Source organism: Cyprinodon tularosa, unplaced genomic scaffold (genome assembly GCF_016077235.1).
Source record: "Cyprinodon tularosa strain WSP-4 unplaced genomic scaffold, ASM1607723v1 ctg1100, whole genome shotgun sequence".
Taxonomy (NCBI): Eukaryota; Metazoa; Chordata; class Actinopteri; order Cyprinodontiformes; family Cyprinodontidae; genus Cyprinodon; species Cyprinodon tularosa.
This window is the reverse complement of record NW_024037895.1, coordinates 31,495-45,925: the sequence shown is the minus strand read 5'-3', so window position 1 is coordinate 45,925 and position 14,431 is coordinate 31,495. Positions and strand designations below refer to the sequence as shown.

At 41.2% G+C, this 14,431-nt stretch overlaps 1 protein-coding gene across 3 annotated transcripts; it reads left to right on the top strand.

The window, feature by feature from the left end:
* On the top strand, positions 1-13,853 carry LOC119791261 (tumor necrosis factor receptor superfamily member 10B-like). 3 transcript variants are annotated; one of them, XM_038297286.1, is made up of 10 exons: positions 1-123; positions 4,443-4,581; positions 4,661-4,789; positions 4,883-4,994; positions 5,068-5,159; positions 5,244-5,342; positions 8,688-8,707; positions 8,795-8,875; positions 10,336-10,372; positions 12,861-13,853. In XM_038297286.1, the coding sequence occupies exons 1-10, from the start codon at positions 100-102 to the stop codon at positions 13,163-13,165; spliced, it is 1,038 nt and encodes a 345-aa protein (XP_038153214.1). In that variant the 5' UTR covers positions 1-99; the 3' UTR covers positions 13,166-13,853. The 3 variants fall into 3 exon arrangements, with proteins under 3 accessions (XP_038153214.1, XP_038153206.1, XP_038153223.1); XM_038297278.1 differs by having other exon boundaries at positions 8,795-8,956; XM_038297295.1 differs by lacking the exon at positions 8,795-8,875.
* The last annotated feature ends 578 nt before the right edge of the window (positions 13,854-14,431 follow it).

Genomic DNA, 14,431 nt, shown 5'->3' with positions numbered 1-14,431 from the left:
GTTACTGTGACGTGTTGGGTCACCTGTGTCACAGTGAGCAGGGCCCCAGCTGAGGCGGTTGGTAGAAATTTTTCCTCTGGAGGATTAAGTTTGGGCTAAATGGGTGGAAGAATGGAGGCTTTGGTAAGTCTGAGACTAACTCCTGTTATTGTTTAGATGGACCAGAAGCTTTGGAGAGAAATGGTGATGGTGTTTGTTAAAATAAAAGTTATTTTCTCAGAGTTTAACATCAGTTTGGAGCGGAAGGATTTTCTCTGTAAAGTGTGAGGATGTGTCAGGACTGGTCCTCCTCAGGTGTGAAATTCCTCAAAGCTTCAGTCTGCTTCGCAGCAGGCTGAGAGATTCTCTCTAGATCTGCTTTCATTTCATTCATTGATCGGAAAATAAAGCTAATTCACTTTTGTGTTTGTTATATAACATGTTTTATAGCTATTAACAAATATGGACAAAGTAACAATTTTCTCTGTTCTTATTTAACGACTTTAATTGTGAGAAAGTAAAAAAAAATAAAAAAACAATCAGATCGTTTTTGGTTGATGAAGGTGTGACGCATCGAGTCACGTGCGCTCAAAGGTAGGAGATCCAGGCTTTACCTGAGGAGAACCTTCCTGTCTCCATGGTGCTGCTAACCCCCCCCCCCCTCCTGCACCTCCTCCTCTCCCTCCTGCACCTCCTCCTCCAGCTGGTCTCACCCAGTGTTGCATCATGTTGTAATCAGGAAGCAGAGGTGTCCAAATTAATCATGTTTTTTTATTTTTTATAATAAATCTCTTTATTGAAAAGTCAGAAGTAGAAACAATAAATCGTCATCATGGTTAAAAAAGACTTTCTGTTTTTCAATAGTAATAATAATGAATCCAAAGAAACCGTACCAACAGTAGATTTCAGTTTTTGTTTTTTAAATGTTGGCCGGCATCAGAAAAAACAAATTGTATTTGATTAAATAAAGTAAGAATTTAAATTAAAACCATAGAATCTTTCAATTTATTGCAATATTGGTGGAATTTAAGTATGATAGAAATGGTTCCCAAACAGATTGAAATTAGAAGTTAGAGGATCAACTTCAGCTTTTTACTCCAGTAAAAGTATAAAAGTACAATTTTTAAAACTACTTAAAGTATAAAAGTCAAAGTAATGCAGGAAAAACTGTTAAGGCCAGAAGCTTTACTGCTCTACCTTATTAAAGGAACATTTTTCTATAATTCTGGATGATAACTTCCTTACACTTAATTTTCTTAGTTTTATAACTAATGGTAACAGCGTCACATTTAACTTTGCGTCATCTGGGAAAAAAAACTATTTAGTTTGGTATGTGATGAGCAACAAGTTGGGGCAGCACTGAGTCCAACCACAAAGAAATTGTCTAGATGAAAGTACTTACTTTGGTGTTTTTATTTAAATGGAACAAAACTAACGAGTCTAAGTTTAAAATGTAAGGAGTAGAAAATAGAGATAATTGCTAAAAAGAAGTAGAAGTAAAAAGTAGTCTTAATAACAAATACTCCAGTAAAGTAGCCCAGTAGACAAAACTTCTAATTAAGTAACGTAACAAAGTATTTGTACTTTGTTACTGGTACCTGTTAGAAGTGTCTGGAAAAGCTGTAACTTTATAAATGGGCTCATTTCAATCATTAAAAGATGAGTTTATTTTCAGTTTTCCTGAATAAATGGCTCATATGTCAAATGAATATTTCAGAATAAAAGTCTGACTTAGAGCTTGTTCTCTGCTGCAGTATATCCATATAACTGGATGATTTCTGTTTTAGTTTGAAGTTTAGTGGAGTTTCAGAGCTCCAGGATGCTCAGAGCTCAGGACATTAAGTCTAGAGAAGTTTCTAGAAGTTAAATCTGGGAATCAGCTGCTTTTCCTCTGAACCAAGCGGTCTGTAGAATCTGACTGAATAGTTTCTGGGAAGAGCCTTCAGAGGACCTGTGCTATGAACTGGAGATGCAGAAATAACCTGGATTAAATGGAATTAGCTCATCGGAACATGGAGGAAGCTCCAGCTCAGCTTAAACGGTTCCTTCTGTTTAGGCCTCTAATCTCCGACCATCTTCTGATTATTTCTGGGATCTTAAATCAATCTGATCTCACAGCCTGATCTGCAGTAGATAAGCGCCTGATTACTGCAATAATGCAGCTGGATTACTGCTGGACTGCAGCTAGATTACCGCTGGACTGCATCTAGATTATTGCAGCTGGATTACCGCTGGACTGCAGGTAGATTACCGCTGGATTGCAGCTAGATTACTGCTAGACTGCAACTAGATTACTGCTGGATTGCAGCTAGATTATTGCAGCTAGATTACTGCTGGACTGCAGTTAGATTATTGCTGCTGGACTGCAGTTAGATTATTGCAGCTAGATTACTGCTGGATTGCAACTAGATTTCCGCTAGACTGCAGCTAGATTACTGCTGGACTGCAGCTAGATTACTGCTGGACTGCAGCTAGATTACTGCTGGACTGCAGCTAGATTACTGCTGGACTGCAGCTAGATTATTGCAGCTAGATTATTGCAGCTAGATTACTGCTATACTGCAGCTAGATTATTGCAGTTAGATTATTGCAGCTAGATTACTGCTGGATTGCAACTAGATTTCCGCTAGACTGCAGCTAGATTACTGCTGGATTGCAACTAGATTTCCGCTAGACTGCAGCTAGATTACTGCTGGACTGCAGCTAGATTACTGCTGGACTGCAGCTAGATTACTGCTGGACTGCAGCTAGATTACTGCTGGACTGCAGCTAGATTATTGCAGCTAGATTATTGCAGCTAGATTACTGCTATACTGCAGCTAGATTATTGCAGTTAGATTATTGCAGCTAGATTACTGCTGGATTGCAACTAGATTTCCGCTAGACTGCAGCTAGATTACTGCTGGACTGCAGCTAGATTACTGCTGGACTGCAGCTAGATTACTGCTGGACTGCAGCTAGATTACTGCTGGACTGCAGCTAGATTACTGCTGGACTGCAGCTAGATTATTGCAGCTAGATTATTGCAGCTAGATTACTGCTATACTGCAGCTAGATTATTGCAACTAGATTATTGCAGCTAGATTACTGCTGGACTGCATCTAGATTATTGCAGCTAGATTATTGCAGCTAGATTACTGCTGTGCTGTTTTTTCAGGAAGGATTCTGTAGGGAAAGATGCAGAGAACCAACATGATGGATTCTGTGTTTGGTTTCTGGTCCAGATGAAGTGAAGCTGATTACTAATCTGGAGTCTGTTCCTCTAAGCTGTCCTCCGTGTCCTAATCCACAAACTAATTCACTGATGGATTAATTGTAAACTGGAATATAGATACTTTAAACAGGCCTTCAGCTGACAGAGCGACTCACTGACAGCAGCAATTATACAACGATGATAAAAATATAGAGATAATTTTCTCTGTCAATATCCAGAACTTCTCAGGTGGAAAAGTTTAGTTTCACCTGTTTTAATTATGTAAAAATCGACTTTAATAAATAAACCTTTGGTGATTCAAACTTTTTATTGTTAATCTAAAAAGTATTCGGCTGATTAATCGGTTTGAGGTTCCGATCTTGTTTGTTTCTTCTGATTCATGCTGCAGAGAACGAATGAATGAATCATGTCTCCACCTTTCCTGTTTTCCTGGATGGGTTCGACCTGAGAGTAAACAGCGGCGTTTAAAAGGGGGCGTGGCCTGTACTTCAGCCTTATGACTCACTGTCGGGGGAAGCGGTTTGATCAGGGGGAGCTCAGCCAATCAGGGAGTAAAGTCCAACCTTATCTCTGTTCGCTGCCTGAGGCCGGTCATCGCCTTATTGGGGCTTTGCTTAAACTTTAAAGGAGGCTAATTAAAAGTAAAGCAACTTATTGCCTAATTTGGCTTCTTCTCCTGATGAGACAATGATCTAAACTTCAGTGCGAAATAATAAGCATCTTGTAGCATTTTGCAGTTTTCCATCAGTTAGTCGGTTATCAGGGATGCAGGGATTGCTTTTTATTGCTTAAACTTATTTTAAAACTAATAGAAATACATGAAAAATTACACTTTAGCAAGGAAATCTTTAGGTTACAGTTTAACAGAAGTACGACTGAAACAATGAATCTGATTAATCGATTATTGAAATAATCAACTAATTCAGTAATCGATTAATCATTAAATGGAGTAAAGAGAGGCCTTTAGCTGGCAGAGGAACCCACTTACAAATAAATATTTTATCTATAAGATAAAAAAGCTTTTTCATCTGTCAATATGATTTATCCATACTTCTTAAGTAGAAAAGTTTTAGTTTCACCTGATTTAATTTCGTAAAACAAACCATTTGCTATAAAATTAGTAATCAATTAATCGCCAGATTAATGGATTAGTAAAATAATTGGTGAATCGGCAGCAGAGATCAAGTGTTTAAAGTTCGGCTCCCTGCTCCATTTCAGCAACATGTCCGCCTTCTACTGTTCTCCACAGGTCTGGTGGACGTTGGTAGCCGTCCTCCAGGTCGGCGCGGCGCACCCCCACCGAGGCGCCAGGGCAGGTCGCTCCGCTGCCTGCAGAGAAGACACAGAGTACCTGCACAGCAACATCTGCTGCTTGAAATGTGAAGCCGGTAAGAAACACGGAGGCTGCAGCCGTGAGCCGAGTGAAACGCTGAAGGTCGGATGCACAGACTGCTGCTTCTGTTTCAGGTCAGTTCGTGAAGAGCCACTGCACCCAAGCCGGACAGAAAGGAAGCTGTGAAAAATGCGAGGATGGGACGTTCACCGAGCACGCCAACGGGCTGAAACAGTGCATCAAGTGCACCCAGTGCCCCCCAGGTAATCCTGCTCTACGGTTACTGATCGTAAAGACGTTCCATGCTGCATCGGTTCAGAGCGCGCTGAGCACAAACTCTGCTGTTTAACCATCAGATCAGGAAATGCTCAGGGCCTGCACCCCCACCCAGGACACCGTCTGTCAGTGCAAGCCAGGGAGGTACTGCCATCCAGACGAGGCGTGTGAAATATGCAAGAAGTGCAGGAGGTCAGTGAGTGCAAACGCCCTGATGATCCGTTCACTACTGCGGCTGATTCTCTAGGTTCTCTGCCTCTAACAGCTGTAAAGGTGATGAGGAGGTTGTGAAGAACTGCACCTCAACCAGCGACACCGAATGCAAGAAGATCCAGCCCAGATCTACAGCAGATGAAGGTAAAGACATTCTTCTTGGAACCATTTCTGCGTCATATTCTGAGTTGCTCTGATGTTTGTCTGTTTGTTGGGTTTTTCTCTCAGCCCTGACCAAGATGGCCGTTGGACTCGGTGTGTCTGCTGGGATCATTTTGGTGGTTTTGGCTTCGATCTTCATCTGGAAGAAGAAACGAGGGACAGCAGGTAGGAATAAATCCCCAGGTTACATTGATTACATCATCAATGTAGATGATGGAAGCAGAATGGCTCCATGAGCAGCACTTCTAGTTGATGTTTCTCACCATAAAGGCCTGAACTGGAAAGTGTCTTGAGATGACTTGTGTTGTGAATTGGTGCTATAGAAATAAACTGAATTGAATTGAATTAATTGAACACACCGGCTGTGTATAACTTTTAATCTCAGATCCGATTTTATAGAGAGGCTCTGACTAGGCAGGACGAGCAGATCATTTTCAATTCTGTCTCTCTGCTATAAACACATTAAAACAATTTCCCACTTTTGAGTTGAACAGAATATGAAAAGTTTAGAGATGCAGGATATTGGGATTTTGGACGATATCCGATATTTTAAAACTCATGTAGCCGATAACCGATATCGATACCGATGTTAAAGCTGGACAAAAATAAGTAGTCATTGAAAATAGCAGTTTTGTTATCCATTTCTGACACTTTGAAAAATAATAAACTCAAATATATTTTCATATGCTGATATCAAATTGATTTTTAAAAACGCGGTATCGATCTATTTTACTTTCAAAATCTCGTGAAATTTCATCGTTCTGTTACAAACTCTCGTGATATTTTGCAAATTCTTGTGAGATTTTGTTAGTAAAATAGATCGATACCGCGTCAATATATCAACATATAAAAATATGGCAACATTTGGTGAATTTTCGGGGGATTTCGTAGCATAACGATGACATATAGCAATATTTCATTAGTAAAAGAGATTGATATGGTGTTTTTAAATGGCAATATATCAGCATATGAAGATATTGGGATATTTTAATGGATCAATATTTTTCCCCTCGTCTTTAGAAGTTTTTAAGTCTGTAAAAAAGAAGTTTTTGAGGAAGAAGAAGAAGTAGTATTTTATTTTTTTAGACTTTAGAAACTCAGAAGCTGATCAAATATCGGGTTAAATATCGGTGGGGTGGCCGATGTCCGATATTCAGTTTTAAGGCCGATACCGATAGGGGGCCGATTATATCGTGCATCCCTAGAAAAGTTATTAAAAAAACACAGCTACATTCTATAAAGCAAAGGTCTACTTAACGAGTCTGTGCAGCATCTAGAACCAGAATAGATAGAGAATGTTCATCTATAAAACATAATGAGATCTAGGTCTAAAGAAATAAAAATCGCAGCAATACACTCTGTGGGACGGTTTCTATGGCAACTGAGGCAGAGAGGTGATTCTCAGAGAGATCTGGGAAGTTTTTCTTTCTTTTTTTCCATAAAGAGGTGAGAGACATGCGCTGCGCTGACCTGCTCTGTCTGCTCCTCCTATTCTGGTTTCTGTGAGGCTCAAAGAGGATCACTACTAGGGCTGGGCGATATAGAAAAAAAGCTTATCGATAAAAAAAAATGCATATTGATCGATATCGATAATTATTGAAAAGATTTGAAACCATATTTTATGTGCAGCTCTGCCTGGACTTTTTATAATATTGCTAAATTATTTAATTTTAATAAAAAACACAAACACAGACTTCGAATTAAATCTTTATTTAACCAACTTTTTTAACCATAACAGAATTGTTTTAAAGAAAAATAACTTAAGAGACCTGAGTTATGTTATTAAATACTGACAAAGAATAAACTAAAGTGACCAGAAAAGTGACCAAATAAATATAACAAATAAATGAATGCCCCCCCACCGCCGCCGCCGCCCCCGTTTTCTGCTTTAACCTGAGTTATTACTTTGAAGTTTCTGGCCCCTCAGCATTTTTATCTCAATTGTTAGAACTACGTGGGAAACTGCCCAGAACTGAAAATATATATATATTTTCCGAAGATTCCTCGGAGGATAAACCTACATGCTAGGCTACAATGAGAAGGAAGGAAAACTGCGTTTCTTTTTTATCGAACTTTTATCGACCCTCTTTTTTTCTATTGCGCCACACGTCTATGGATCGATATATATCGTTATTGAATTATCCCCCAGCCCTAATCACTATTTTATCCGTTTTCTGTCCTCCTGAACTCCCATCATGGGGAAAGTTTCTATTTAATGATTCATTCATTGCTTTTGCTCCAGTCTGTCCTGCTCACTATAAACAGGATGTGTGACTCCAGACTGAGTCTTTTCCCATCAGATAAACAGATTTTATTTTGGATTTTCCCCCAAAGCAGATGTGTTTTACTTTGTAACCTTGTCTCTCTTCCTGTCAGACCCATGAAGTTGAATTGCAGCATAGTTCCACTAAAGCCGGGCGAACACTGTACGAACAAAGTGTTTGATCCTTCAGGAGGATCAAGAATCAAACCTCAGTTTTTTCTCTCTCTGGCCGGTTTGAACCACTAAACCATCCAGAACCTGAACTCATCCAGTCTGTGATTGATCAAAGAAAAAACAGCTGTGACTTCAGTTCTATTCAGTGTATTTCTATAGCTCCAATTCACATCATGTCATCTCAGGTCACTTTCCAGTTCACCAGATCATCCAGTCAGGTTGATTCAAAATTTTCTATCTAAGGAAAACCAGCTGATTGCATCGACTCATTGCCTCTTCAGCAATCCCTCACACTAAGCATGCTTGTAGCGACAGTGGAGAGGAAAAACTCCCTTTGAACAGGAAGAAACCTCCAGCAGAACCAGGCTCAGTGTGAGCGGCCATCTGCTGAGGCCCACTGGGGTTCAAGGACACAGAAGCAGACATAGAAAAAGAAGCATAGATACAAAAGGCAACTGTCAACCAGCTCCACAGGCGGCCCCGTCCAGGAAACACACAGCCAGGCAGACGAGCTCCGAGCCAGCTCCCATGTCAGAGGATGAAGAGAGCACATCCAGTTAGTCACAGTCAGAGAAACAGGACTACACTGGAAAACAGGCCAAGCTCCAACATCTAGAAACAAAGGTGTTGATGGCAGCAGCACAGCTGATATTTCTCTCCAGGATGGAGTCACAGCCAAACAGGAACAGACCAGATGAAGCTACTATGAGAAAAAGCAGAGAGAGCAGAACGTTAGAGATTGAACTAACAGATTCTGCAGAGTGGGAGAATAGAGATAGAATGAAGCAGAATGATGAAAAAGGGGTCCCTATGTCCTCCAGCAGTCTAAGCCTATAGCAGCAGAACTATAGAGATAGTTCAGGATAACCTGAGCCACTCTAACTAGAAGCTTTATCAAAAAGGAAATTAATCACAAGAGATCATACCGGTTCCATGTTTTTCTTTTTTTATTATATTTTAAATCAAACAATGTTTTAAGATGACCAGTTTCCCTTTAATAAAACAATTCTCTGATGATGTTTTTTTTATTTTATTTTACTTTAAGTAATGCTAGTTTTCTGTTTTCTCCTCAGAGTCCAGCAGTGTGAAACCGGTGAGTCACTTTGATTTAACATTTCTTGCACTCCTTCAGGGAGGGTGAGTGAAACAGAAGGTTTGATCTGGTCTCCGTTCTCTGTAGAAATGTTTCCCAGTTACTCCAGAGCCCAGCACAGCTGGAGGCCACGGCAAGGGCCTGGTAGCCGACAAACTCCAACTACATGTAAAGGAAGAGAAGGAAAAGCTGCTTAATAGCGAAAACAGCTCTGCCAGCAGCTCACGGCACAGCCTAACCGACAGGAGGGTGAGACGGATGCCTCAGCTTCGCTCAGGCTTCTGCAGCTTGCTTCTTCTGCCTGCTTGCTTCCTAACAGCTGCTTCCTTCCCTCTGAACCACTTCAGCTCATAAAATCCCATTTTTAAGGATCTTGGAAGCTGAACATAAAACTCCCCTCTCCCCACTTTTACATTTGCTTCCATTTAACTTCTCTGTGTGTCCTTAAGCTAACCCATGCTAACCCTGAATCCCTCCCAGCTGAGCTCCTCCACCTTTGGACCAGGTTCTGGTTCTGATGAAGGCCATCAGACCTGGATGGGGATCCGATGGCTAACAGCACGCTAACCTGGGCTATCTTCATTATTTATTAAAGGGTCTCTGCCTGACCTGAGATTATTTAGGTGAAGGACTTCAGATAAATGCAGAATAAAGTGCTGAGGTTTCTCTTCTTTGGTCTTTTATCAACATGGAAATCAGATTATAATGAATTTATCTTTCAAATAGAAAATCAAACCTTTTTAGAGCCTCATCAGGAACATTAAAGGAATAAACTTTCTCCTCAAACCAGATTATTTCTCCTCTTTATTCTGTAACTCAGAATTTTGAAATGCTTCTGTGTTTATGGATATTATAAAACCGGATTATCCATCATCCCTAATTTGGGCTGGCAGACATGACGACTTTACTCCCTACAACATTTCTACAAGTTCTAGTTCATCTTCATCGTCCCGTCAGAGCAGAGGTTTAGAAATCTTTTTTAGATTGTTTTTATTCAGCGTCCCTAAAACGGCCGTTTGCAGCTGAGGAATTCATGGTTTGGGTTAAATACAGTAGCTATTATAGCTCTGTCATTTATTTAGGTTGGACCATACATGTTTAAACTATTATAAATGACATCACTTCCTCTAATCTTCCACAATATAAGATAATAAACCCTCTTAGACTCCTAGAGGCTGAATAAAATGCGGCTGTGGACCAGATTCGGCCCGCGGGCCTCAAGTTTGTCACAGTCGGATGAAGCACATCATTAAATCAATCAACAAATTGTCAATTTATTTATTTTTAACTACAATTAGCATTATAATGGAGATTTCAGTCGTTTCGATGTTCTTCACTAAACGGCTGCAGCGATCCTGACTGCGTGGAACATAAACGTCATAAGATCCTGATAGAAAAATGGATTCCTTTATTTTAGACTTTATTTGTCTGTAGAGGTCTTTTAATCGCTGCTGTTTCCTGTTTCCTGTCCTTTGCTAACCAGTTAGCGTTTCTCTCTCCGCCGCTCTTTGTCTGTGCTTTGGCTGCTGAAACCAGTGCAGGCTCAGGGTTGGATCTCCTCTCCCATTACACCGCTCTACCTGACCAGCACCGGATCTGGAGCTTTAATCTGCGTCTCTGTGTTTCAGGAGGACGAGTCGTTTCCCATCCTGGATCCTGTCGACGGTAAAGTTGCTCTGCTTTGATTTAACCTCCCAAAGCGAATCGACCTTTGACCTTCTGAGCCGTACGGTGCTTAGAAAAGTCTATGTAGATGAGCTTTTCTTGGATGTAAATTATTCCAGAATTCTGAAAAAAGGAAACTAATTCACACCTGTCCTCATGACATCATCAGGCAATGTGTCTAAGTTTGAACCAAACAACATGGATGAATTTCCATCCTGTTCAGAGTTTTATCAGCTGTTCATTAGAACATCCTAACGGATGGGCTAATTGAACTGCACCGTCCTCCATGGTCCACTGTCCCTCCGTGGCAAATAGAACGGGATGTCACTAACCGATCCATACCAGAAGCCCGATCCGTATCGGAAACGCAATCCGTATCTGAAGCAAAGCGTGATCCGTACCGAAAGCCCGATCCGTACCGGAAGAACAGCGCGATCCGTACCGTGAGCCCGATCCGCACCGGAAGCAAACCGTTATCCGTACCGTAAGCCCGATCCATACCTGAAGCACAGCGCGATCCGTACCGGAAACGCGAACCGTACTGGAAGCCCAATCCGTATCGGAAACGCGATCGGTACCGTAAGCCCGATCCATACCTGAAGCACACCGCGATCGTAACGGAAGCTCGATCCGTATCGGAAACACGATCCATATCTGAAGCACAGCGCGATCCGTACTGGAAACGCGATCCATACTATCAGTTCAAGTGCGAGTAGATATTCCTCCATGTTTCCATAAATAATATTATCATGGTTCTAAAAGTACTTCTTTCTATCCCTAAATCAATAACGAATGCCTAGCACATGTTTAAACACATTTTATGACTTTTCTGAGACAATTTGATGCTTTTTTTCCCATTTTCTCTGCATGGGCATGTCCTGATGATGATGTCATCAGGACATGCCTAGAGATCTGATTAAACCATGTTTATCTGCATTTTAGTTGTTTCTTTCTTTAGATGACGCACTTTATACCATAATGTTAACACAAAAGGAAATAATAACACTTAAAAAGACTAGATTTATGTTTAAATCTATTTTAATTACTTATTTTTTACTGTTTTTTGAAGCGTATGGCGATCTGACTTTAAATTGTTTTGTTTGTACATGAATAAAGGGATACACGCCTGTTGAGGTAGTTTAAAGTCTATATTTCTTGCAAAACTAAATGGATAAAAGAAAATCGGACGTCTTATGCATGCATAGTGACTATAGGTACGCTGATCTGACAGAACACCAGCACAGATCGGGCACAGACCAGTTCTAAAACTGAAAGAAGTTTAATGCATTTATTATCTCAGGAAATATATTATTAACCTTTAAGGCGGCCTGGTGAGTTCGAGTAACCTGACAACAGCCAGATGCATGTCTCACTCCGCCCAGCTCCACTCACATACATCTGGGAACCCGCTCATTGAAAGTGATTTCCCCAACCGAATTTATGGTCTGTCCAATCAGGACGCAGGGTGGGTGTGTCCTGGAGTGGAGAAGCGACCGTGAGATTCCAACAACAATGGCGGCTCGCATTGAGGAAGCAAGCGTTAGCATTGATGCTGCTATTTCTTCTGTGTTGTCCAATCTATCTGATATTGTTTCATTAAAAGAACATCAGAGAACGGCTTTGAAGGCTTTTGTTGGTGGAAACGATGTTTTCGCCCTTCTCCCGACCGGATTTGGCAAGAGCTTGATCTACCAAATGGCTCCTCCTCTCACACCGTCACGGGTTAGCTTCGGTGTGAGTGGTTGAAATAGCACGTCAATAAAGATGACAGACAAGTGGCTTATCCAATCATATGCAAGGAGTTTTGATAAGGCCCAGCCTTCAGTAAAGGCAATTCCTATGGCGGGTTCCCAGATGTATGTGAGTGGAGCTAGGCGGAGCGAGACATGCATCTGGCTGTTGTCAGGTTAGAGTTCGAGCACCACTCCCACAGCGTCCACTCTGGGTCCCTGAGCAAGACCCTTAACCCCACACTGCTCCCTGGGTGCAGCACAATGGCAGCCCACTGCTACCCAAGGGGAGCGGTTAAATGCAGAGAGGGAATTTCTCCAATGTGAGATCAGTAAAGTTCAATTATTATTATTAACACATTATTTTTTTTAGTACGCTTTCTATTTTTAGGAAGGGGAAAACTTAATTTAGGTCTTTTTTTTAAGTAAAATCGAGGGCGACCAATATATAAGCTGATTGTACGTATCGGGTAGTGACGGTTGATACTGTCAAGAGGTTGTTCAGACTCTGACAGCTAGATGTCAGCAAAGAGCTCCTCTTTGGTTCTTTAAATGTGTAGAAAATTCATCAGCAGCACTTTGGCTTCGTTAGAAAGAGTTTGATGATTCAGGAAAAAATAAGTAAAAATGTTAGAAAGGAAGAAGTGTTTTCCTCCTGCTGCGCAGTGATTGGTCGGTCGGTCGGTCACATAATGAGAAACTGATTAAAAAGCTTCCATCCTGACGCCGTCTGAAGGATTTCTCTTCTCTGCTTTCAGGCGTCGAATCTCTGAAGAAGTGCATCGAGTTTTTCGAAGAAGTCAACGTGGATTTTCACAAGAGGTTCTTCCGTCAGCTCAGCTTGAATGACAATATGATCAAAAGCAGGGATTACCTCCCGTATGAAGATAAGATTCACGAACTGCTGAACCACTGGGTGGAGAAGGAGGGCAAAGACGCCAGCCTGAACGAGCTGCTGAGAGTTTTACTGGATCTGAACCAAAGAAGAACGGCAGAGCGCATCGTGCAGAGAGCCGTCAGCGGCGGCCATTATCGCCACCAGGCCGCAGCTCTGGAGGTGTGAAGACGACGCCCCGCGTGTCCTAGTCAAAGTTTGGTCACAGACCGCCGCCTGAACAGAACCAGCGTTGAACCCAGCCTGTGGAAAAGTGACTGATGGATCTGTTTCCGTGGTTACGGCGTCTCTTTCATCCTGACTGGATGGTCGGCATCGGCGCTTTTTAATCGATTTCCATTTGCTTTTTGTTTTATTACCTGAGTCAAACATGGCTGATGATGTTTATTTAAGCGCCGACTGTTCCGATATATTTAAGCACTGAAAACTGATTTAATTTATTATACGACAGCAGAATATGATCTGAATTTTTCTGCCTTTATTTAATGTTTTTTTTACTGTTTAAACCACAACTTTTTTTTTTTCTGACTCAAAATGAAAGTGTTTTATTTAGTTGTTGTTTTTTTTCTGGCAGAGAAAATGAAAACAGGTTATTTCTGTTTGGGTGTTTCCGTAGCTTCCTAAGTGATGAAGTCATTTTTTTACTGATTTGTTTTTGTGTCTATAAAGTGTTCCGTGCTGCTGGACTCCAACGCCGTAATTTTTTTTTGTACCCGTCTTTTCGTTCAGGCGTCTCGGCTCCGTTAGGGAACGTTTTTACTTCCATGTTACTCGTTTCTGTCCTGAAAACTTCCTGTTCATCCGCAGTTCAGCTTATTCTGATTTAAAGATGAATTAAACACAAAGAAAACCTCCACTTGTGTTTGAATTTCAGGTTTAATTTCACTGATCTGTTGTTTTCTCTGTTTATCTGAAAATGCAGCCAAGCTTGTTTACTGCTGAGGTCAGTCAGCCCCGCCCTGTTTAACCGGTTAATCTTCAACCATCGATCTGAGGTGACGTTACCAACAGTTCAGTGATGAACTTTCACCTGTAAGGAGACGAATTTAACATGAACACTTTGTTAGAGTGATAACTATCCTGTGTTTCAACCAGAAGGGTCATAAACTTTTATGACCTCCTGTAGGTCATGAGGCAGAATCACACGGCTGTGTGACTTCCATCCAGCCAGTTGGTCAATTCACACTATCTTGTTACCTGCATCCTCCCAGACAATGATTACTGGCTTAGACTTTTGGAGGACATAGGGACCCCCATTTCATCATTCTGCTTCATTCTCTCTCTGTTCTCCTATTCTGCAGAATCTGTTAGTTCAATCTCTAACCTTCTGCTCTCTCTGCTTTTCCTCAGAGTAGCTTTGCCTCGTCTGTTCCTGTTTGGCTGTGACGTCATCCTGGAAAAAAACATCAGCTGTGCTGCTTCTATCAACACCCT